Genomic DNA, 25,172 nt, shown 5'->3' on the forward strand with positions numbered 1-25,172 from the left:
TGCAGTAATGAGGGACGGGGCTCTAGCCGCGCACCCTCCAGCTCAGTGTGTTTTAAACACTTTATTCTCACGTATGACCACACACTTGACAGTACAAAAGTCCATGGCTTCCCCTCTTCCACCTAACTCCCTAGACAGGGAAGCTGATGGGCACCGTGCCTCTCGTCTCATTCTGGACGGTGTCCGGAGCCCAGCCCAGGCGCTCATTGCAATCACAGCCCCAGAGCACGTGGCCCAAGGGTTCTCAAGGAGAGGCTAGTGCAAGGTCAGAGGGAGCCTGAATGGGACAGAGCAAACCCATGGCCCAGGGGGACGAGGCAAATCTGGAGCAGGAGGTCCGGACAGTCCCATCATGGGCTGCTCGATTTCAAGGTCGGCTCCAGCCTCACACGAAGGCAGCAATTCAGAGATCCCGTCCAGCTGAGCCAGCCCCTGCTACCACACATCCAGCCCAGCTGCAGGCTCGTCCCCTTCAGAGCCCCGGAGGAACAGGCTACAGAGGAATGGCTCTGTGCCCCCAGGACAGCTAGATGCTAAGGGGCACTGAGTGACACCCCAGCCCCTGGCACACAGGGACGCTGAGGAAGTGCACATGGAGGGGAGGCCTTGCCTGCTGCTGTGAGATGAGAGGGAGCCCCCACTGCACCAACCCCCAGTGAGGAGGGGTATTTCTTTGGCAATGAAGTAAGAGTGAATTCTTTACAGTAGGTGCTGGATTAACAGGCCTGGCCCTCCATCCCCCAGCTTGTCTCCCCTGCCAAGCGGCCTCAGCCTTGACTTGAAGGGACAATCAGGAGGACAGCAAGGCCCAGGCCCATTCACTCTCTGGCAGCTGTGAGCAGGGGGCCAATGGGGATTGTGAGTCAGGCAATGGGGACACCTGTGCATGGATCCAGCTGGCCACCAACTCATTCCACCAGGCCACCAAAACCTCAGACAGCAGCAACCCCGTCTGGCTTTGACCAAGCTCCTCCCGCCCCCCACCTCCATAACTGGCCTTATGCACCAGTTCAGTGGGCAAGACACTTGGCTTTGGGGTTGATCCAGGGACAGCTGGCTCCTGACACGAGCACTGCAAGCTCAGGCGCCGGGAGAGGCTGGGATCACTAGCATCCGAGAGCTGCTGGTCAGGGCAAGCTAGAGACGATCTGGAAAGAGCCAGCAGGGAAAGTGAAACCTTTAAAATCCAGGGGCGGTGGGGGAAGGGTTTCCCATTCTCCAGTATGTGATGCAGCCCGGAGGGCGATATGGGGCCTCCCCATTTCCAGGGACCAGTGCACATCGACCAACCGCAGTGTGTTTGGGGTGGGGGGTTGAGGGGAGCAAAGAGTCATTTAGACAGTTAACCTGGGACCGTGCAGTCAACTGTCCATTGAGAACGTCCTCAGCAGATCGCCCCCGCGTCTGGTTTGCTACTGGAGGACGTACGGCCTGTGAATTAAGCCGCGTCAGCCAGCATGGCCTGGAGCTTAAAATGTCACCGTTCAGTCCCGGTCACTGGGGCTTTGCCTTTCTCGCCATCGCTGGAACACGGCAGCCTCCTCCTCAGCTCTCGGCTCCGGCCCCTCCGCTTGGGGACTTGGTCACTGAGCTGAATTTTCTGCTTTGGGGCTCAGGCCTAGGCTGGGGCTGCCTGGAACTGAGTTCTGGGAACCTTTGAGAAAAATCCTGCGGAGAAGCAACCCCCCCGCCCAAATATTAGACAGCGAACAGCCTCTCCAGCCACGAGCCCACACTCACAGCCTGCCCGAGCAGCATCAGGCATAAGCCAACGGGCAGCTACCTGCGCCCATAGCCAGGAGCTCTCGGGCTCTCGCTGGGCTGCCCAGCCTTGGCCCACTCCCCAGACAGGAGTGCCCTGAGGAGCTGCCACCTGTCTCCCTCCGACACTCGGGGCCCAGGTCTCTGCTGGAGTCAGTGTCATTCCACCCCAGAGAACTGGGCCCTTGCCGGCTTCATCCCCCTGCCTCCATGGCAGCCCCTTAGCTACCCATCCTCGTTCCCATCGACCCGCTGTGCTTAACATCCTTCTCCTCTCCCCTCACTTCCACAATTCCTCCCTCTCCCCCTCAGAGTCGGTGAGGCCCAGAGCCCATCATGTGAGCACCAAGCAGACTCTCCTGAGATTTCCAGGGCAGTGGAACAGTTCTGCCCTTGCAAGCCGACTCTCAGTCCCTCGGAGGTTAGATTGCACAGGGCAGTGCTGGATTTGCCCCGAGGAACACAGGAGACCATTATAGTCTCCCTCGTACTCCCCCAGGTGCAGCATGCACGTACGGTACATGGGCAGTCTCACCTGCGCCCGGCAGATGTCCAGCATGATTCCTGCCCGAACCAGGCACCAGATCTCACCCACCAGCGAGATGAAGATGTTCACGATGTCCATCCACCGGCCCACCGTCATTAGGAGGATGAGCAAGCCTCCCATCCTCACAAACACTGTCTGATAGACCATCTGCTCGCTGGGGTTATGCCTCTGCTCCTCTGTCAGGAACAAAACGGTCACGGCATGAACCATTTCCTACCCTCCCTTTGGGCTTGGGCAGCAACTTCGGCCACGTCACGTGGCTGCTATGGCCAGGAAAATGGTCCCTTCCTAAGACATTGGATACAGCTACACTGGCGCTGGAGGTGTAACTCCCAGCTTGGGCAGACATATCTGCACTAGCTTCGATCAAACTAGCATGCTAAGAACAGAAGAGTAGCGTCTGTTCTGCCTCCAGGGCGGGGCTGCAGGAAGCCATGCTCCTGAGCTGCTGCCCGGGACAGTCCAGATCTCCGCCCTTGGCAGAAATTGGAGAATGGATCGTAGGCATTGGAGGCCTATGACCTGAGCTAGGCAGGAGGTCAGAGGAGAGGATCACAGCGGTCACTTCGGGATTTATAATCTGTGGCTCGAGGTGGTGGGAACAGTTCCCAGGACAATGCTTCATTGCAAGGGCAAAGCTAAATGTGGAGGTTAAGAATGAGAGAGAAACATGCCTGAGCGCTACCAGAACTACACGAGCAGCAGGAGAGAATTCGGTCCCATTGTGGTTCCAAACATTCCCACCCACCACACTCGCTCCACCAACGAAGCGCAAAACAGAACAAGCTCCCATGGGCTGATCATACGCTGGTGGGCAGCTTGACCCCGTGTCCTGCGTCCAACGGCTGGACTTGCTCATTGGGAGGGCTCCGTTTAAAGGTCCCGTTTTGAGCGGTTAGTCCCCACGAATAAGACCAGGGGGTTCCTCCGTCTTGCCTGGAAGTGCACAAAGCAAATCCCCTTGCCAAAAAAACCTAGGGGCCTTGGGAGCATCTGGCCAGGAAGGAGCTCAGCTGGTTTCCGAGCTGCCACGGGGACCTCACCTTGCATGTAGATGACCAGCAGGGTGTAGCAGATGGTGAGCGGCGTCCAGAAGCGTACGGCCTCCGAGGTGGTGAGGAAATCCCTGTTGATCAGCGCGACAGCGGCCAGGTCAGCCACCACGAAGGTGATCTTGAGGGCGTTGCAGAGCAGGGTGGGGATGCCGTGCCAGGTGGTGAGCAGGAAGATGCAGACCCCGCAGTAGCGCTCCTTGCTGTGCAGCTCGTACATGGTGCAGACGTGCCGGGCCAGCCTCCAGACGTAGCAGGTGATGAGGCTGGCCAGGCCCAAGCTGAGGAGCAGGTTGCAGCTGCGGTGAGGAGCTCCCTCCAGGAGGTAGCTGAGGCTGCAGGAGATGCCGCACCCCAGGGAGTACTGGCACAGCAGGTACAACTGGCTGCTGTGGGCCCCCTGCGGAAGCAGAGCATTGGAGATGCAGCACGTTAGCTGCACGCCCGTGGGATGGCTATTGATACACGTTCCTCGAGGCGGAGCCTAAAATTCAGCGGCTGGTCTAATTCCCTGGCACAGCAAATGGAAACCACTCAAGACGTCAGAGAGCAGCCGCCAACTTGGGGCAGATAATGTTACACCACAGCTAAGATAATGGTGGTGTAACAAGACAGCTGCGTATGGTGCACATTGTGCAGCGCTGGGACCAGGACGCTGCTCCTTCAGCTACCCACCTACCACCTGAGCTAAGGGACTGCCCCAGTGCAGGTAGCTCCTTTGTCCTCTGTTGCCCTCGAATGTCTGGCACAACATCCCTTTGCCTGTCCTCTCCTCCACATCCACACCCCCGCGTGGCCTGTGGCCAGAAGTTAGGACTTGGTAGACCTCTGCCTTGAGGTTTCATGAGCTGCAGACCCTCGGACGGAGGAGCACTGGTAAAAATGAGGAGCTCCCAACCCTGGTAGGTTCTCCCATCCCACAGCAGCCCAGACACAGGACGGTCTGATGAGCAAAACCTCTGGGCCTACACATGCGTCTAATCACATGTCATCTGACTCTGCCCAGGAAGGGTGGTCCAGCAGCTAGTACCCTAGGCCAGGGGGTTTCAACCTTTTTTTTCTGGCAACCCAGTTGAAGAAAATTGTTGATGCCCACGACCCAACGGAGCTGGGGATGAGGGGTTTGGGGTGCAGGAGGGGTCTCTGGGTTGGGGGGGGGGGGCTCAGGGCTCGGGCAGGGGTGTGGGAGGGGGTCAGGACTCTGGGCTGGGGATGCAGGCTCTGGGGTGGGGCCAGGGATGAGGGGTTTGGGGTGTAGGCGGGGTCTCTGGGTTTAGGGGGGGGCTCAGGGCTGGGGTAGGGGTGTGAGAGGGGTCAGGGCTCAGGGCTGGGGGTGCCGGCTCAGGGCTGGGGTTTGGGGTGCAGGAGAGGGCTCTAGGTTTGGGGAGGCTCAGGGCTGGGGCAGGGGGTTGGGGTGCAGGAGGGGGGGTCAGGGCTCTGGGCTGGGGATTGGGGCATGGGGTTACCTCCAGCTGCTCCTGGTCAGTGGCGCAGCCGGGGTGCAAAGGCAGGCTTCCCGCCTGTCCTGGCACTGCAGACTGCGCTGCGCTCCGGAAGCGGCCAGCAGCAGGCGCAGGTGCTGCTCCCCTAGCTTCTGGGAACCAGCCAATGGGAATGTGGAGCCAGTGCTCGAGGTGGGGGCAGCGCACGGAGCCCCATGGCCCCACCGCCTAGGAGCCGGACCTGATGCTGGCAGCTTCCAGGGTGCAGCGCAGTGTCACAACAGGTAGGGACTAGCCTGCCTTAGCCAGGCACCACAGGCCTTTTAATGGCCCAGTCGACGGTGCTGACCAGAGCTGCCACGACCCAGTGCCTTCCATTCCGCAGTTTGAAAATCGCTGCCCTGGGCTGCCACTCAGCAGATCAATGTTTGACTCCTGGTTCTAGTCTCTTGGTCCTCAGACCAGCGAGGGCTGGAGAAGTCAGCTCTGCAGCACCTCCCTCAGGCCAGTCGCAGGGGTGTTCATAGACTCCACCCTTCATCAGGTCATCAACTAGGGCTGGACACTCCCTGGGGCAGGAATATTACAGGCAAATGGAAGATGGAGAACCATGCACAGTATGGCCTAGTGAATAGAGCACTAAACTGGGACTCATGAGACCTGGGTTCTATTCCTGGCTCTGTGTGACTTTGGGCAAGTCCCTACTCCACTCTACCTCAGTCTCCCCTTCTGTAAAACGGGGATAAATGACACAGATCTCCTTTATTAAGCATTTTGAGATCTACTGAAGGAAAGTGTCCTGTCAGAGCTGTGAGTTATTACTACACTGCACTAGACTATACATCAGGAATCCACCCTCCTGGTCCGGTCCCAACAATGGCTCATACATGACTACAGAGAGTATCAGGAGATTATTACACAGGCCCTTACCCAGAGATGGCAACTCACCTTATTCAGGGACAGCAGCATAGACACAGCCCTGAGGGAAAACTCCAGCACCACCAAAGCAGCCACGCGATACCCAACCACCGTGAAGATCAACGTCAGTAGAAGGAGGTGGATGTGATCCAGCAGGGACCATTGGGAGCGGATGGTCTCCTTCTCCTTCTGCCTGTCCGGGTCACTGGGAACAGAGAGACACAGGCTCAGGGCACAGCTGGCTCAGGATCAGTCCTCGGGGTGCTGGGGAATCCCTCCCTCCTGCTGCATTAGGGGAAGTCCGGGCCCCAGGCGGCTAACCCTCAACCACCTTCACCCTCAAAGAAATGGAGCAGCTGGACTGAGGGCCCAGCCCTGTAGCCAGATTCTGGTAACTCACCCTTCCGTGCAGTGCCAGAGTGTGGGGAGGTCCATTGGTTTCAGTGGAAACAGAGCATCTGCAGGATCAAGCCCCCAGGGGCCCTCCGACTCCCCCCATTACTCCAACCAAGAGCAGCTTTTTCTTGCTTTCTCCTTAGGTCCATCCAGGCCTCTCTCCTGCCTGGAGGATGCCCCCTGCGCCCCAAGTCCTCCATCCAAAGCAGCTAATAACAGCTACCACAGCAGCTCAGGATCCCAAAGCGTTACCCGTCTGCTCTAGTTTATGCACAAAGGCCAGCTATGCACATCCAGCCCCAGCGAGATGCAGCCGACTCTGGGGAGAGGAGCCTGAGTCAGACACCAGGCCTCGGCCGTACACTTATGAACGAGGGGCAGGAGATCTTCACAGAGCAGCGGGACTCGTGGGTCTTCGGGTCTGACCCAAGAGATCCAGGCACACGAAGCTGCCCAGGGTTGGCTCCACCTGACGGGCAGCGACTCTAGAATTTTGGCCACACAAGAGGCCCCCGCAGCCGGAAAGTAAATAATAATCCTGAAGAAACCCAGTTCCAGACTCTTCCCCCACCCCAGCTACCCACCCATTCTCCCAGAGCTCTTCAACCTACACCGGGTCCCCTGTCCCAGCCCCGCCGGCAGCTGTTCCTCACAGATCATCTCCTGGGCTCTGGCCATGGGGGAGAGCAGGTCCACTCTGTGGTGGGTTCAGGGCCAGGGAGGGGGGTGTTCCCCTTTGGCTTTTGAGGTGGCAGGTCGGCCCTGAGCAGTGTTGGGGTGGGGGACGGGTGTCCCTAGGCTGGAGCAAGGAGAAAGGGAAGGGACCCCTTCCACAAGCAGCTGGGGCTGGGTTGAATAGGCTACAGCCCCTCCGTGCAAGGGGAGCTTGGTGCTTTCTCCTCCCTGTGCGGCAGGCAAAGGCTCTGGGGTGCACCCCCATAGACAACTAGAGACACCCAATTCCCAGCCACAGGGCGCTAGTGGGTCCCTCTCAGAGAGGGCTGAGCAGCTCGACCAGCAGAGGTTGCCAACCAGCCAGGATTCATTTCATGCAATGAAACCTCCAGGATTAACGCCAACCAAAATTGGCAACCTTAAGAGTGGCCTGTGCATTGCGGGGTGGGGCACAAAGACTTCTTTTTTGGCCAATCTTCCCCCCCTTCCCCAAGTGTAACTAGTAGCTGGCCCCCGCTGGCCCCCAGAGGCAGCCTTTGGGGCCAGCCAGGAAGCTGATCCGTTGGGATACATCTGATCTGACACGTTGGCCGAGCCAAGAGAGGTTCTGAACATGTGTTTGTGACGCAGTAACTTTGGAAGGCCGTGGGAATGTTCTAGGCATCACTGGGCAGAACCCTATTGATTGGTGGGTGTGATCAGAAAAACCAAAAGGGGGAAGTGGGGAGACCCTGGCACATGGTTGGCAGAGCCAGCAGCTTCAACCAGGCTTGCAATCCTCTACAGCTCAAAGAGCTGGTGGGGGGCAGCCATTAATGCTATCCAGCGTCACCCCAGCCCAGCCCTGCCCATCCTCCCCATACAGGCGAACATGCTGCCCCCCAGAATGACTCGGTGCCCAGACAGAAGGAATTAATAATGGGCTGGAGGGGGGGAGGGAGGCCCACAGAGCCATGGCTATGGGGAAGAGGGAATGTGGGTGCAGGGAGCCCCTGGCATGCAGGGCAGAGAGACAATGTTATGGGGGAGGGGGACACCCTGTGCCCCTGGCATGAGGGAGGAGCAGGGGGATTGCAGGGAGTCCCTGTAGTAGGAGGGGATGACGGGGCAGCACACAGGGAACCAGGGGAGGGGAGGGGGGGCAGAGGGATGTTTGCACTGAGCTGGGCCTACACAAGGCATGAAGTGTGTCACGCCCTTGTTGTATAGGCTAGTAAACAGCATGCGGGGGGCGGGAGGGGGACAGGGCCAGGGGGCAGCCTAGCCCCAGATGCCCGTTAATCTTTGCAATCAGATCCAAGGCTCTGCCCAAGGAAAAAGAGCTAGAGACTCAAATAGCTTTTCCTCTGCCAGGCCCAGGGGCAGCTCCAGTACCAGGGGCCAGAGCAGGGGCCAGAACCTGCCATTCCAGACAGCCCAGCAGGGCCACGCTGCCGGCCAGCGAGCTGCGACCCGCCTGGATTTCAATGCCCGGCGTCAGAGTCCATTCTTCACCAGGTGGCACTCAAGCAGCGCGTGTGCCCGTCTCGACTGAACCCGCCGGGCAGCGGGACCCGGGGGCAGGGAGAAAGGGCTTGGCGGAAATCAAAGCTGCTCAGGGAATCATTTTTGTTGGGAGGAGCGATTCCTCCCCCACTTACTTCAGACACTGGATGTAGAGATAAATCTTCACCAGGCTGCAGAGGACAGACACGGCACAGGCTCCTATTAGCCCTGCAGGGGAGAAAAGAGCCTGGTGGGTCCTGGGGAAGCCAAGGAGACCAGAGGGGGAAGGTAGTAAAGGGCTAAACTCACCTTGCAAGAGAGAGTCCAGCAGGGTGGAACCCCAGGCCAAGCTGGGGAAGCCGGGGAGCCAGGAGGCCAGGAACTCAAAGGAGAACATTTTCCACCAGCTCTGAGCAGGCTTGGAATCAGGTGTGGGGAGCTGGGCTCTGCCCGGCTGATGTCAGTCTCAAAGGTCTGCAGAGAGGAGTTTGATAAGAGGCACCAGGAGGGGGCTAGGGTGCTGGTAAATCATTCTCCATGTGCCCTGCCTGCAATCAGCTGGCCAGAGAGGGCTGGGGGAGTGGGAAGGGCTCTTCACAAGGGTGCCTGGAATTCCTGTGTTAAAGGGACCCAGCCAGGCAAGTTAGTTCTGCGGCTGGGCTAAAGAACTAGTTCCAGTCATGGCCCGAGTCACAGCCGCGGAACAGATTTCTGTTCAGCACAAAGCATTCGCCCTGCCAATTTCACAACCCAAACACTGCAGTGTTTTGCTAGCCTAAGGCAGCCTGGCCCAGTGGCAACATGGAGGGGAGAAGCTGGGTTCTGCTACCAATTCAAAGCCTGTGATATTGGGCAAGTTATTTGGCTGCTTGTGCCTCAGTTTCCCCATCTGTAAAATGCAGCAAATGCTGCTCGCCCTCCTTTCTAAAGTGCTCCCGGACCCTCTGATTAAAACTCTCCTTTTGTACTTGATATTGTTATTAGTGCATGAAAACTGACCCACCCCCACTCCGAGCATGAAACAGAAAGAGCCAAAACATGGAAAAGTACCAGATTTAAAAAACCCCTTTTGGGTTGTAGCATCTCAGGTTTTGGTGCTCACCTAGGGGGGAAATACTGGTTCTTTTCTTAAAGTAATTTTAAGCCTGACCCCGCCCCCCATCTGTGTAGTTAATCAATGTAAGCGTGGGGGCGACAGACAATACATGGGAGAGAAACTAGAGGAAAAGCTGGTCTCTGTCTCCCTCATCCCCGTTCTTCAGCTCTCTTCTGTCTGGGGATTTCTAACGAGCCAGGTGGGATCTATGTGGAGAAGAAGATGGCAAAGAACCACCCTCCGTTTACACGTCCCTGCCACAGGGTGGAAGGTGTGAATGGTCCAATATAACATTGCTCAGTCAGTTTTTGGTCACAATGGCATTTGGGTGTTTGAATTAACCCCCCTTTTTTTCAGGCAGTGTGGCCAGACGCTGAGGGAAAGGGACTTGTTGGTACTTAGTTAAAGTAACCAGTGATTACTGTAAAGCCCTGAGACTTTAACCCCTTCAGAGCTGCACTCTGAAGGTCCCGCTCCTGGGATTAGCTCTGTGTGGGTCAATGCCAACAGCCGTGCACCGTGCAGGGCTCATTGCTGGCTGAGCCTAATGGTAGAGCACGTGAGTGGAACATGCTTCAAATCATAGTCAGCTGGGTTTTAGGGTTAGGAGAGCAGAGCACCTTTGGGGGCAGGAGCCCAGATCTGCCCCACCTCGCTCCCTGCTATTGGAAACCTTCCCCAATGCTCACAGGCGCAGTCCTGCCTGCAAACCCTCGAGAGCACCTAGGGGCCAGGTGTCCTCTCTTCCTACAGCTCAATGCAGCTTGGATAGTGCCCCCCCCATCCCTTATGGCACATGGAGCTGTTGGGGGCAGGAGGGTTAATTGTTTGTGTCAGTTATTCTTGGTGCTGGGTGGGTCTGCTCCAGGGCCGGTGCAACCATTTAGGTGACCTAGGCGGTCACCTAGGGCGCTAGCATTTGGGGGGTGCCATTTTCTTCGGCAGTGACCGCGGTCCGGTCGCCGCTGGCATTTAGGTGGAGGGAGCTGGGGCAGGGGAGCACAGGGAGGGCCGCCTGCAGCCAGTAAGGGGGGGGGGGCACACAGGGGAGCTCCCCGCCCCAGCTCACCCCTGCCCTGCCTCCTCCCCGAGCACGCCGTGGCTGCTTCACTTCTCCCGCCTCCCAGGCTTGCGGCGCCTAAGCTGATTTGTACCGCAAGCCTGGGAGGCGGGAGAAGTGAAGCGGCGATGGCGTGCTCGGGGAGGAGGCAGGGCAGGGGTGAGCTGGGGCGGGGAGCTCCCCTGTGTGCCCCCCCCCCCTTACTGGCTGCAGGCGGCCCTCCCTGTGCATTTGGAGGGATGGGGTGGGACTGTGATTTGGGGGGGTTAGACGGGACAAGCTGGGTGCTTGCCAGACGGGGCAGGGAGTGGATGGGGCTACGCATGGCGTGATATGGGTGTTGGCCACATAAGCAGCCACCTAAAGCATCATCATTTTAAGCACCTCTAGCCCAGCCCCCGCCACTAGCTGGAGGCCAATCAGGGACGGTCCTGGCCTTTTCAGAGGGGAGGGGGGGCTGGCTGGAGCAGCACCCCATCTAGGGCTAGCCCCCGGGCCCATTCAGAGGGGACCCCCAGCACTGAATTGGGGGGGGGGTCTGCACCACTCACTGGTGGCATCAGGGCAGGGCAGCCGGGGGTGAGTCTATGGGCCGTGCCCCTTTCTGCAGAGCTCTATGCGAGTGGAGCTGGGCACATGGAGGGATGGTGCCAATGAAGTATCATTGGTCACATTTCCTGCATGTCCCCAGTAGGTGGCAGCAGGAGTCCACAGGGACCCAGGTGAGCTAGGCCTGGTCGCAGGGCCAGCAACCGGTTTAGTGCCTGGTGCACGGGGCTGGAAATGGGATCCCAGCCCCTGCGTGGACACTCACACCGACGTGCCTGGGATTGAACTAGGGCTCTCCAGAGCTGAAAGCACAAGCGTCTACAGCGTGAGCCACAGCTGGGGGCTGCGAGCGATGCCTAACCCCTGTGGGTCTGCTCCGAGGGGCCCGTAACACACTCCCAGTGGGTTACAAATGCCTGGCAGTGCCTGTACTGGCATTGGCTGGCTGCATGTGCAGCCTGGCACGGGCACCTGAGGCTGACTGGCAGGTGCCTAGGGCAGCAGCTTGGTGCAAGGGATGAAGGGTGGGGCTGCCTGAGGGCAGGTTCAGCTGCCAGCTGGGGCTCTGAGGAGCAGGAAGCAGCCCCCCCCTGCCCCTTCCACGGGTGCTCCCCGCCCCCAGCACAGGTAAGGCCGGGGCTCAGGCGCTGAGCAGCTCAGGGCTGCTTCTGGCAGCACCGTGAGTGCAGCTGGGTCTCCACCTGGCTCCATGTCAGTGCCCAGCCCCCATGGGCTCTGCTGCCTGGGCACCCCAGCTGCTGCTTCAACTCCATGGTGTCTGGGCTCTGGGGGCGCTGCCACCCTGTCCTGGCTACGAACCAGACAGCAAGATGCTCATCTGGAACAGGCGGGGCCCCCCCGCTCCCCTCTTGGGCTCTGGCAGCTGGTGCCAACTTGCCTGGAAAGGGCCATTGGGCAGGGCAGCCCTGGGTGAGGGTATTGTCTACCCAGAGGGCTCAGTGGCTTGCAGGGCCTAGGATAAGGCCAAGGGGGGTTTTCATCCTGGCCTGGCCCAGTTCATCCCGGCATCTGTCACTGGGGCACAGTGGCCAGTGCAGCCCCAGGCCAGGGTCTGACCCGTCAGCCTCCAACCCAGCAGCACCAGGTCTGGTAGCGGTGGTAGCGGCAGCAGGGGAGGTGCCGGGGCTCCACTGCTAATTTCTAAAGGTGTGGGTGGCAGAACATCTTAAGCCGCCCCTGGCGGGCACCAAGTTTCCACCACCGATCTCCGTGCCCCACAGATGGCTGCTCCCTGCCCAGTTCTGCTGCTCTCTGGCTTTGCACTCCTGTGCTGTCTGCATGGCACCGCCCTGTTCACACACCAAAGTCCGGGCTCTGCCCTTCCACTTCCCCAGCAAGGGGCTCAGTGCCTGGCCTTGCTCTGTTGGGCCCGGTTCATTGCACTGGTTCTTCTTTGCGCTTTCCCCTGGAGCACCCCTCTGGATTTGATCACTTCCTTCTCCCCCCAAAAAAATACACAGTCAGCCAGCTAGGGTCCCTTCTGGACAGCAAGAGCCAGAGATACGTCATTGCTGCTAAAACAACAAGGAGTCCGGTGGCACCTTAAATAACAGATTTATTTGGGCGTAAGCTTTCGCGGGTAAAAAACCTTTTACCCACGAAAGCTCATGCCCAAATAAATCTGTTAGTCTTTAAGGTGTCACCAGACTCCTTGTTGGTTTTGTGGATACAGACTAACACAGCTACCTCCGGATACTTGTCATTCCTGCTGTTTACCCCGGCAGTGGGGGAGCTGGATTCAAGTCTGGCTCATGCAGGGGACCTGATCACTAAATCCCAGTTGCAGAATCCCTGTTCCCGGTGCCGACGCAGGAGCCAGAATGAGCAGGGTCTGCTCTCGGGCCGCAGGGCAGGGTGCCTGCTGCTCCCATACAGGGCAAGTATGGGGGTGGAGTGAAAGTGTCCCCAGACCTGCCTGGCTAACTGCCAACCCTGCGCCGCAGGGCCTTGCAGCGCAGCTCAGGTCTCTAGTGCCGGTGCCGTCGTTAAGCCTTGTACGCACTGGCGTATTTCTAACAAGCTCCCATGGCTGGGCCTTGCCAGCGGGGGTTGAGCCTGGGGCCCCCCAGCGAACGCCTCCAGCTTTACTGCCTGAGCTGATTGTTTCCAGGTAGTAGCACCCCCATAAATCTCTAGGCACAAGTCTAGCCACTAGAGGGGGGCAATGAGCCGTCCTGTGTTCATGGGCAGCTACAGTGGCCGGGGAAGCTGTGCAGGCAGGACCCACGGGCTGACAGCAGTTTACCGGCCCCTCGGCTCCCCCTGCTCAGGGCAAGTCTCGGGGTGATTGTGAAAGTTGACTCTGCTAAGGGCCAGATTCTCCAAAGTTCAGCTCCCAGCCTGCACCCCATCCTAGTGCCCCTCTGAAGGCCAAGTGCGAGGGCAGCCCTGGTATCTTGGGGGTGGGTATCGTCTGGGGAGGGGGGCGGTTTGAGCCGGGGCGGTTGGTGCCATCTGGGGAGGGGGGCGGTTTGAGCCGGGGCGGTTGGTGCCATCTGGGGAGGGGGGCGGTTTGAGCCGGGGCGGTTGGTGCCGTCTGGGGGGGGGGGGGGTTGGCAGTGCTGGCCCCAGGGTGGGAGGAATCGAAATCTGTCACGAGAGCCCCCAGCTCCTTACTGACGCAGTGATCTCATCTCCTTTTCCGGGTGTGAGGGTACAGGGAGAGCCCACTGCTGCCACGTTCCCGTGGCAAAACCAGAGTTGCCCCTGCATCGGTTCAAACTTGCTGGTACCTGAAATGTCCAGCCGGGAGGCCCATCCCCAAATCTCCCCCCACAACAGTGTTCACTGGCAGCACACTGAGATGGGGGTGATGCGGGGTGATTTGGGCACCGTACTCCCAGCAGAAGCAGGTGGCTGGCACGGGGAAGAGGGAAGGAACCTGGTTCAGCAGCAAAATAAAAACCCGCTGGAGAGAGGTAAAAATAAGAAAGTAGAAAAAAATCTTTTATTTGATTGCGGCAAGCGGCCCGGAGCTGGGGCTCAGGTTCCAGCATCTGCTGAGTAGAAGCGAACGCTGTGCTGGGAGCTGGTGACCCCTGCCCAGAGCGGGCAGCACTGTCTCAGTGGCACCCAGCGCCTGCCAGGCACTAGGGCAGGGTGAGATTAAGGCTTAGAGATGTGGCAGGCCCCAACTGTCAGAGCCCGGGACTTAGACGTCCCCCCTGCTCAGGGAGATGTTCTCCTGCTTGCCCCCGGGGAGGGCAGGAGCAGGCCCCAGTGACCCGGTCTGTGGCACAGCATCTGCCCCCAGCACGTGCCCCCAGCTGCGTGCAAGGACCTTGGAACACCGAGCGCAGCCTGCACCTCTGGGTGCAGCCGGGCTGAGCAGAGCTGGGAGGAATCTGGGGGGAATCATCCCTGGAATCTGGCTGAGCAGGGCTAGGGGGAGGTGGTGATTTGGGGGGAGTTCCTGCCTTACAAGGGCAGGAGAAGCAAGTGCCAAAAGTTAACCCCAAACTAGCAAATCAAATTCACCGTGAAACCCAGGCCTGCCTCCCCCCCTTGCCCCACACCTGGGGGCAGCCTCTCACCACTTTGCTTCCGGCTGATTTTGGTGCCTGTGCCGTGCCTGGTGTCTGAGTGCCTGGAACTTCTCGCGAGACAGGGATGGGCACAGTGCATGGGCAACCCAGGCTGGCACCATGCTGGGACTGTGCGTTGCCAGGTACGTGCTCTGCAGGACAGATTGCTCCGGCACCACCGCTCTGCTGCAGGATTTGCCTCCAGACTGAAATCTTTGTACCCTGTCCGTGACAGTCCACCCTTCCCTGCAGCAGCTCCTGGTACAATGGGTTAAATGCGATTTACTCAAGGAAGAAGGCCAAGGCCTGCACCGGGGAACACCTCCTTGAACGACGCTTAGGAACGGCACAGGGTCCCTTAAGTCCTTTGAAGGCCAAGTTTACCTGGCAAGAATCCACCTGGCACATGTATCTACCCAGCTCTTTACAGAACATCAGGTCGTTTAATCCTCACAACTGCCCTCTGAGGAGGCACCTAGGAAGATCCCCATGTCACAGATGGGGAAACTGAGGCACAGAGCGGGGACATGGGCTTGCCCAAGGCCCCAGTAGGGAGTCTGTGTCAGAGCTGGGATCAGAACGCAGACCTCCTGGTTCCCAGGCACACGCAGAGGACAGCTCCCTCTCGCTCCACAGCAGCTGGCCAGCGCTCCTGGATGGAAGCCCGCTCTCGCTCTGAGGGGTGGCTGCAGGTGGGAGCCCATTGTAGGCAGTGGAGTTGGAGACAGAGCTCCTCTCTCCTGAAACCCTACAAATCTGGGGGATTTCAGCACCCCCTGAAAGTCCTGAGCTGACTGCCTGGGCTCCTATACTGCCGTATCCCCCCATCCCCTGCTTCTGGTCCCATCAGGCTGGCGGAGAGACCCCCGAGTCCACGCGCAGGTGATCTCATGGCCGGATGTGCCCACGTGGCCGCAGGGGCTTAAACTCCATGCTGCTGGTGGCGGTAGGTGAGCTTCCTGAGCTCGTCCCAGAAGAGCAGGCTGAGGATGGTGTGAGGCCCCAGGCGGAGGTAGGCAGGACCGATCCCTTTGTACAGAGCCAGGACGCCCTCTTTCCTGGAGATCTGCACAAAGCAGTCGAGGAGCCCTCGGTAGTGCTTCCCCTGGGGACAGGAGACACGGAGAGGCATCAAAAACCTGCCCCAGCACACACACGACTCCGCTCCCGTTTAATATACATGCTATGGTAACTCACTCACTGATTGTAAGGCCAGCAAGGACCACCACTCCAAAGGATTAATTTCTCCCTGTTAGTAACAAGCACCTTATTTCTAGTCTGTATAGCTTCAGCTTCCAGCCACTGGATCTCACTGTCTTTTTCTGCTAGATTAAAAGAGCCAGAAATCCCTTCCCCACGTAGTCACGCGGACTGCGATCGAGTCACCTCTTCACCGTCTCTCGTGAAATGAAACCGCCAGGCCTTCTCTCATCTCTCACTAGTTTCCCAGACTTCAGAGCATTCCTGTGGCATCTTTCTGACCCTCGGCAATTTGTCAACATCCTTTTCGCTGTGTGGACACCAGAACCGGCCAGAGGCTCCAGGAATGGTCAAATGCTGTATACAGAGGTAACCCTGCCTCCCTACTCCTGCTTTTCTCCAGCTTTAACATCCAAGCCAGGCCAGATTTTCAGAAGAGCCATGCATGTTAATGCTGAGCACTACTGAAAACTCCCCCTCCCTCCCCCAAGAGCTCAATAAACAGAATAATTCACAATGCTCTGAGCCCCTTCTGTGAGGATCTCCAAGTGCTGCAGACAGTGGTTAATGAGTCCTCACACTAGTCGGTTTGGGGGAAGCCAACACTACTTAGCCCCATTTTACTGATGGAAAAATTGAGGCACAAACGGTTCTATTTTGTAGTCCCCCCGCCTCCCCACTCCCAAATTACAGCCTGTGACGCTTGCAGCGCACGACCCCTAGGTCTCAATGGAACAGTGACAAACACATAGCAGTCTGGTTCCTCTGTGTGCCAGTATTGTTAAAATAGGTGTTAGAGTTATAGAAATGTCTTTAGACTTTATGAAATGCTTGTAAGTAGTTGCCTGCATTCATCTCACAATATCTGTATCCCCCGTTAGAACGTTTGCCGTGTAGCTGTAAGTCATCAGGCAGGAGAGAAGCATTAATGAATGTGAAATACTAGTTTCCAACAGGTGTTGGCTCCAGCCCATCAACGCCAGGCAAAGCATTGTGGAACATCAGAGGACATCCCGCTCCTCCTAGTCTCTTCCAGTGCAAGGGAGTGAAGATCCAGGCCTCTTCCCGCCCCCGAGGAGGAGACTTGTAACTGAACTCCTTCCACCAGCTGAATTTGCAACTTGGAGCAGAAGCGGGGAAGGAATAAAAAGCCCTAACGAGGAGAAACTTGTGTTTTTTATGCTAAGGAGCAAGGAATTCTAAGCATAAGCAAAAGGTGCTCAGTGTTTGCCATGGGTTAGCCCTAACGGGCACACAAAGCCTGCTTCTATTACCTTCTGAAACTTAAGACTGTAACTCATTTGTATGTGTCCGCTTTAACCCTGTAAGTAACTCTCCTATTTCCTTGTCCAGGTTAGTAAATCCTCAGATTGTTTATTACAGGAGTGTCTACAAGCCTTGTCTTCCGTATGAGATCTAAGGTGCAACTGACCTGGAGTAAGTGACTGGTCCTTTGGGACTGGGAATAACCTGAATCTTGTAGTGATTTTTGGTGTAGAATCATAGAATCTCAGGGTTAGAAGGGACCTCAGGAGGTATCTAGTCCAACCCCCTGCTCAAAGCAGGACCAACCCCAACGAAATCATCCCAGCCAGGGCTTTGTCAAGCTTAAAAACCTCAAAGGAAGGAGATTCCACCACCTCCCTAGGTAACCCATTCCAGTGCTTCACCACTCTCTGAGTGAAAAAGTTTTTCCTAATATCCAACCTAGACCTCCCCCACTGCAACTTGAGACCATTACTACTTGTTCTGTCATCAGGTACCACTGAGAACAGTCTAGATCCATCCTCTTTGGAACCCCCTTTCAGGTAGTTGAAAGCAGCTATCAAATCCCCCCTCATTCTTCTCTTCTGCAGACTAAACAATCCCAGTTCCCTCAGCCTCTCCTCATAAGTCATGTGCTCCAGCCCCCTAATCATTTTTATTGCCCTCCGCTGGACTCTTTCCAATTTTTTCACATCCTTCTTGTAGTGTGGGGCCCAAAACTGGACACAGTACTTCAGATGAGGCCTCACCAATGTCGAATAGAGGGGAATGATCATGTCCCTCGATCTGCTGGCAATGCCCTGACTTATACAACCCAAAATGCCGTTAGCCTTCTTGGCAACAAGGGCACACTGTTGACTCATATTCAGCTTCTCGTCCACTGTAACCCCTATCATCCACTGTAGGGGGCCATCTATCACAAAGGCAGGCTTACTTGGGTGGCAAGATAGATCAGTGTACCCAAGGGGACTGTCTGTGACTCCATGGTCAGGCTGTTACAGTGTCTGAGCAGTTGACGCTTGAGAATTGTAGGTATAGGACTCACAACCAGTTTGGAGTTTGTGCCCTGGTTCTTAGCAGTCTGCCCTGAGGTTGGCACTCATGCTCTGGAGCCACCAGGGCAGCTTGACGCACCTTTTTCACAAAAGGGTGGGTTTTGCATTGAAACAGATAAAGTATTGAAACACCATGGTTCAATAACAGCGCCATTAACAAGCCAGACTGTGTTGCCAGTTACCCCAAAGTGAGATTGACCAGCCTGCGCCGGAGTATTGATGCGCCGGAGTAACTGAGGGCAGAATCTGGGTCCTTTCTTTTCAAATTAAAACCTGCGAGATGTTGCACTTTTGTGGACGAGACGGGGCCAAATGCCACCAGGTCTCCTCCATCTCCAGTGGGAACCGTTCACCCTGTATCTGGACCTCGCAAGGGTTCTCACGTCCTTGTGAGCTCTCAGGCTGGACTACTGCAACATAGACGGACACGTGCTCCTCAGCTAGTGCCGAACGTGGGTGCAGCCAGCTTCAGGAGGCTTTCCCGCCTATTCTCCCCCGTCTGCACCGGCGTCTGGGTGGAAAACTGTCGACTCTGATCTGTGGAGCCCTTCTATGGGTTGGGTCTCCCAGCAGCCAGGCCCCACCTCAGCAAAGGTCAGCTGAGCAGAGATGCTCAAATGAGCAGCCCTGCACTGGAAGCCCAGGGAGCTGTCAGCAGGGTGATCTCCAAGGAGGCCCCACCGTTCTGGGATTCACTACCCATTAGTCCAGCCGGGCTCAGGAGGGTGCATGGCTCAGCTGGTCACTCGCCGTGGGGCTGGCATATAGCAGCTAGGAGGTGGGTGGTGTTGGTTTAATCCGGGGCTGGCTGCCTGTGCCTGGCCTTGAGCAGCATGGTGCGGATTTTGCTTTTACATGCTGTGAAGTTGGGCGCGTTCAGTAGACTGGTGCACATGAAGATGCTCCAGGTAGCACGGCCTAGTGGACTGAGCACAGGGCGGCGAGCCAGGAACCTCTGGGATCCAAGCCCAGCTCTTCGGCAGCCTGCCTGTACAGCCCTGCCATCAGTAAATGGGGATCTGGCCTCCCACCTGCGGGACATACTTACCATGCCCCGCTCATCCACGGGCTGGTTATAGAGCCTGGTGCTGACCACATCGAAGGGAGTCATCGCCACGGCCACCGCCACGCTGCTGATCATGCCTCCCGCCAAGGCCACCATCCAGCTGCCCTCCTTGAACCACTGCCAGACAGGGGACCAGTTAGACTCATCCCCTGCACCAGCGTTGCCATGAGAACGAGAACGTCACCATCACCAGAGCAACGGAGATGACACGCGTGTGCAGGGAGGAGGCCAGGTAAACGTGGGGGAAAGATGAGGCTGTCTAGGGATCCAGCACTCCTCGAGGTGACCCACCATGCCCACTGAGGGTGGGGAAAGCCCCAGGCCCTAACCCAAATCCAGACACCCCTGAGCTCCTGGACAGGGCCAGAAACATGAAGCTGGCTCCAAATTTCACAAATGCTCCCTTCTGTGCCATGGGTCAAACCAAACCCTTGAACCTGACGCTCCACCCACCCCTTTGAACCTTGAGGTGTTCAAAAGCTGAGCCTGATCCACCCCAAATTTTGCTGGTTTCCCCCCATCTCTCTAATGGGCTGAACTGGAGCCCTGGATCCGAATCCTGAACCACAAGGATGACGAAATGCTGATCCACGTGTGCCTGAGAACCCGTCTCTAGAGACACGGAGGTGCAATTAATTTCTAGCCCCTAGGGGGCAGCAGACGGGCCCGTTAAAGCAGCGACTGGCACCGACAGCATGAGGGGAGATGGCCCAGCCCTCTAGGTGTCCTCTTCAGGCAGCTGTTTAGCTTTCTGTGGGCTGGGAGCAGCAGGCCTGCCCCCACCTGCTCACCCGGCCCCGCTGTTATTTTTAGCTTTGATGATCCAGGCAAAAAGCCAGGATAAAGCACGTTTTAAGCGGCGTGTCAGTTCCGCTTGCCTCCCTGCACGTTCGCCCGCACCAGAGCCCTGTTGATCTCGTGGTGAGAAAGCACAGAGTCAGCGCCAAGGGCTGGGGAGGGATCGACTCGAGGACAGGAGCGCTGTGTTGTTCTGAGTTACATTAGGAGCAGAGCCGGCCTGTCAGTCTGGGAGGCTCCTGAGTGGCCAGCGGGGGGGAGGGCAGGCTATGAGACAGCCTCACCCACCCACCCCCACTCCTGGGGAGTTGGAGCGGGGCTGGGGGGTTAAATCTGACAGCCCCCTGGCCTTCCTGGCAGCCCCCTGGCCTTCCTGGCAGTCCAGCAGCTGCTTGCTTTGCTGGTCATGAAGGCCTGAGTCAGACCTGATATGGGGAATAGGCACCACTGTCTCTAAGGGAACAAAGACCGATGTGAAACTGACACCAGCCCCGGCTCCCACCAGTCCACAGCAGGGGAGCTCGTGTGTGTCGTGGGCTATTTCTGTGCACCACGTGAATGAATCGGTTGCAAGGAAGACAGCTGTGGCGTTCCTACAACAAAGGGAGCCAGAACAGAGATTTCCCCTGCCGGCGGCTCCCTTTCCTTCCCTGAACCCCACTGTCTGCGGAGCCTGGATGAATGAATAAGAAGCTGCCTGGCTCAGCAGGTGGCGCTCTGCACTGCCCCACTGGAGCCCTGAGTTTGCCTCCCAGGAGTGGGGTCACTCCACGGGGGTGGCTGCATCCACGCACAAAGGACAGATTCCGTCTTGGGGATCTAAAGCAGGGGGAGCCCTGGGTGGGGAGCCCCGGCATGAGCATCATCTCTGAAGAGATACTGCAAGCGACTGGACCAGGGACCTTGGGACACAGATGGCCCCGGAAACCAGGCTGCAGCTTCGTGGCTGCTTGTCTTAAATGACAGGCCTTAGAGGTCCACTGTGATGCTGCCCCCCCCATCAGGCTTTATGGAAATATGCTTATGACTGTATATCTGACATAACTGGAATATGTTTTGTGTTACATATGCCATGTAACATATCTCCGCAAAGGTTATGATCTACTGAATCTATTCATCCTATTTGTATGCATGTGTCATTGTTGTATTCAAACTTATGAATATTGGCTGTGTACTCGTTTGATTTTAAGTAGCCTTAGTAAGGGATTTGGGCAGCTTCTTTAGAAAGGAATTTACAAGTTAGGTGCCCAATCAAGAAACACTTAATGGACGATGGATCTTAGAAGGCTCCGAATCCACATAAGAAATCTACTTGAGGACGTTCAAGGGAGCATGTGAACAATGGCTGCTACCTGTCCGTTCTGAGTCATGCATGGACATGTGACTTGCCCATGTGGCTCCAAAACTCCATTTTGTAGCTGGATTCTACACAGGGGGAGGGAGGGGTGTCCACCCACAAGAGAAAGTCTATTTAAACCCCTGGGAGACCCCTCCATTTTGTCTTCAGCTGGCTCAAGAGAGCCTCTCCACCCCCAAATGATACCTGAAAGAAACTGGAACAAAGGACAGTAACCAAGGGGGTGTGAGTGATTGCTGGACCCAGACTAGAAGGAGGCTAGTCTGTAAAAGAAGCTTCCTGGAACATCTCTGAGGGTGAGATTTCCTCTGTAATCACTTTCTTACTGTATTAGGTTTAGACTTGCGTGTTTTATTTTAATTTTGCTTGGTAATTCACTTTGTTCTGTCTGTTATTACTTGGAACCACTTAAATCCTATTTTTGTATTTAATAAATCAAGGGAGGGGGCATCCGGTTTTCGATCGGAGGGCCTGGTTGAAAAGGGACCCTGGCTGCTCTGATAAGCACCCCTGACTGGCCCGCTTAAAGTCTGGTTGGCTGCAGCAGGGCTAAGTCAGGCTACGTGCCCAGCTCCACACGGCTCCTGGGAAGCAGCGGCATGTCCCTCCAGCTCCTAGGTGGAGGGACAGCCGGGGGGACCACAGCCAATGGGAGCTGTGGGGGCAGCACACAGACCCCCCTGGCTGCACCTCCGCCTAGGAGCTGGAGAGACATGCCACTGCTTCCCGGGAGCCACGTGGACTTCCTTGTGCCAGGGCCGCCTGAGGTGAGCGACGCCTGGAGCCCATATCCCAGACTCCCTGCCACAGCCCTGAGCCCCCTCCTGCACTCTGAACCCCTCATCGCCAGCCCCAGCCCAGAGCCCTCTCTCCCTCCTGCACCCCAACGCCCTGCCTGAGCCTGGAGCCCCCTCCCACACCCAGAACCCCTCATTTCTGGCCCCACCCAGGAGCCTGCACCCCCAGACAGAGCCTGCACCTCAAGCCCCTGACCCAGCCCAGTGAAAATGAGCGAGCGACGGAGGGGGCGGGAGGGGGGAATGGAGTGAGCGTGGGCGAGGCCTGAGAGAAGGGGTGGGGTGGGGACGGGGCCTCAGAGGGGGGCAGGGCAGGGCAAGGCAAGGGTGTTCGGTTTTCTGCAATTAGAAAGTTGGCAACACTACTCCAGAGCCAGGCCCCATGGCCCTGCCCATCTCTCACCCCTTAGGGGCCAAGCAGCCCCTCCCACCGCTGCTCACCTGGAGCTTCTCGACCCACTCTTTGGCTGACGCAAAGGTGGCCAACTGCACCGCAGAGCCCACCATGACGCGAGGCACAGCGCCGTTCACACCCCGCCACAGGCCCACGAGCCCCTGCTTCCTGTAGATGGTCTCAAAGGCGTTGGAGACGCCCTAGGCAGAGAATCAGACAGGTGAGGGGATATTAGAGTGGCACAAAACAGGAGGATTTAGGGATCTCTGGGAGTACGGGGGGAACCTCTGGGTCGATCCAGTACCCCAGTGGGCAGGGCCTGCTGCATCCAGTCAGCGGCTCTGATGTAGCTCACGGCCACCTGAGCGAGCCTGTGCCAAGAACGCAGCCTGGCAGAGGATGTGCCTGTAAATTAGTACCTGAGATAAGCGGGGCAGCCCCAGGATTCCACGTACATAGTCCACTTACATAGTTCGTGGCTACGCCCCGCAGCCTGGGACAGACATGTACTGCGTGTCCTGGCCACCCTGGACCTACAGCCCGTGAGGAGGCCTTTGCTTCCACCGCCCCTAGGAGTGGAGCCAGTAAAAGTGCCGAGGACTTTGGAACCTGCTCCGTGTGGCTGCCGCGCAGAGAAACACAAACAGCCTGGTGGAGCCAGCGTCACCAGAGTCCCCAACAGCAAATGGCCCATGACAACAATCCGCCCCCCCGACCTCGCCCGCCCAGGCCCGTTCCTCCCATTCAGCAACTTTCTTGTTGAAAAACACTCTGTGTCGTCATCTGCAGGAGCATTAATGGGAGTGAGTCACTGTGTACAGAGCAAGGCAGCAGCAGGAGCCTCGACAAAGGGGGCCCCCCGGAGGGAACAGGACCAGTGCGTTCCAGGGGAACAGGCATGAAAACCCAGTGGTTCCCTGTTCCACTCAGGTGCGAGCGTCCTTCATGTCCCAGGCCAGACAGCATGTGCTGCTACATGTCACACATTCACCACATGTGTCATGGACACATGCACACACATGCACCGTTCATGTCACATTCATGTATCCATCTGCCACACATCACACTCAGGCACACACATCCACTGCTCTCACCGTTCTCATGGGCACCCAGGCATTTCCACTAGATGTGCACACAGGGACCCAGTAGGCACGGCATGGCAAACTTACACATCCATGCAGGCCCACTTGGATTTACTACACAAAAAACCACACATGCACACACTCATCTCACATGCATGCACACACACAGCCCCCATAGTGCTATGCATTCAGACCCTCTTTGCACATTCTCCTACTGTGGAGAACATAGGAATTCTCTGTATCAATGTTTACGACTCTAATATATCTGCACATAATCTCTGTGGGTTTGGATGCTGAGGTGTTGCTGGCTAAAAGGCAGCTAAGGGTTAAATCCTGCAGAACCCATGGACAATGGCTGAAGACAGAATCAATCCCCCGGTGCTCAGTGGGACACCACCAAGAAGCTACTGTGCAAAGAGCAGAAAGTCTGGAGAAATGCAGAAACTAGTCTGGCCAGGTTCAGGTGCCAAGCACAAAACCACAGGGGATCACCACGTGGGACTGGGTTGTGGAAGGGATAAAAAGACAACCTGTGATTTCAGGGGGCAGAGATACTGATGGGGTGACAGACTATCCAAGATGCAGCCATTATAAGATGCAACCTGTCTCCCCACAGCTGGGTGCCTTACGTGGAACCTACTGGCAGGGAGAGGCTCAGGTCAGGTGACAGAACGCGTTTAGACTCTTATTATTTTAACCCTGTTTCTCTTTGCTTGTTAAATTTCTGTGAACCAATAAACCAAACTTGACTTTGATCAAGCTGCCCAGAGGCACCACAAGTTCACACTGGTCACAAGATCCAGAGAGAATTCTATGCCCCGACTCAGAGCCAGGGGGGTCAGGGCGGTCATATGATGTGTAACGGGGGGGTGTTGTAGCCATTTAAAAAGAGGGGCCGAGAGAGACCCAGCTGCAGCTCACCCTCAAATCCCAACACAACGCCCACTCGACACCCAGCACAGCCACGCAGTCCCCGCAGTGTCCTGTGCACACAGCACTCCTCAGCCCACCTCCAGCGTTAACCACTGCTCCAGGGAAGACGGGGCAGATCCCCGAACCCTCTGCTCACCTGGTGCTTGTGCTGATGCCCCACAGCCATGGCTGCCACCGTCTGGGCTTGCAGATGCGTTTTGACCTGTCACGATTAAAGGGAATTCACCAGGTTACAAAGGAGCAAGTTGCCAGGCTGCACCCAGCCCCTCATAGCAAGTTAGATACCCGTGTGGTGGGGCTGGCTCAGGCCCCAGTGGATGGCAGGAGTCACCCCACTGAACCACTCCCGCTCCTCCTAGTCTCTTCCAGTGCAAGGGAGTGAAGATCCAGGCCCCAACTTGCAACCTGTCCTAGTGATGGGGGAAAAAACCGGGCACCCACCCTCCATGGGCCCCACCCAGCCTCATCACAGAGATCAAGTCCAGGAGGCCCTTTCCCAAACCCTCCCACGGAAGTTCTCTGCTGCCAACGATCCAAGTGCCACCACTGCTGTGACCCACATTGGGAGCCAGCATCCCCCCCACCGAACCCCTCCTGGGCTGCCCATGCTCCCCTCACAAGGGTATAACTTGACTGGCAGGAAGTTTCTTCTCTAATTTACCCTCCACGGGTCCACTACGGGGTTTATTGCATCGTAG

General features: G+C 57.2%; 2 protein-coding genes and 1 long non-coding RNA gene across 3 annotated transcripts in view; 1 reads left to right on the forward strand and 2 right to left on the reverse strand.

The window, feature by feature from the left end:
- On the reverse strand, positions 1-9,061 carry TMEM82 (transmembrane protein 82). The gene is made up of 6 exons (XM_044996106.1): positions 8,586-9,061; positions 8,432-8,504; positions 5,751-5,925; positions 3,352-3,760; positions 2,297-2,484; positions 1-1,668 (listed from the first exon to the last, which is right to left on the reverse strand). Exons 1-6 carry the CDS (start codon positions 8,671-8,673, stop codon positions 1,546-1,548), a joined length of 1,056 nt encoding a protein of 351 aa, XP_044852041.1. The 5' UTR covers positions 8,674-9,061; the 3' UTR covers positions 1-1,545.
- On the forward strand, positions 8,368-17,088 carry LOC123354262. Its single transcript, XR_006574691.1, has 3 exons — positions 8,368-8,526; positions 15,856-16,095; positions 16,673-17,088. It is a non-coding gene; the product is annotated as an uncharacterized LOC123354262 (long non-coding RNA).
- Positions 13,922-25,172, reverse strand: part of SLC25A34 (solute carrier family 25 member 34) — a 15,204-nt gene continuing 3,953 nt past the window's right edge. Inside the window, exons 2-5 of the mRNA XM_044996107.1 lie at positions 24,611-24,676; positions 22,507-22,659; positions 19,096-19,230; positions 13,922-15,631 (exon numbers count right to left, since the gene is read on the reverse strand). Coding sequence (XP_044852042.1) covers positions 15,449-15,631; positions 19,096-19,230; positions 22,507-22,659; positions 24,611-24,676 — 537 coding nt within the window. The 3' untranslated portion in view covers positions 13,922-15,448. The remainder of the gene's footprint in view (positions 15,632-19,095; positions 19,231-22,506; positions 22,660-24,610; positions 24,677-25,172) is intronic.

The sequence above is a fragment of the Mauremys mutica genome, chromosome 21, assembly GCF_020497125.1.
Source record: "Mauremys mutica isolate MM-2020 ecotype Southern chromosome 21, ASM2049712v1, whole genome shotgun sequence".
Taxonomy (NCBI): Eukaryota; Metazoa; Chordata; order Testudines; family Geoemydidae; genus Mauremys; species Mauremys mutica.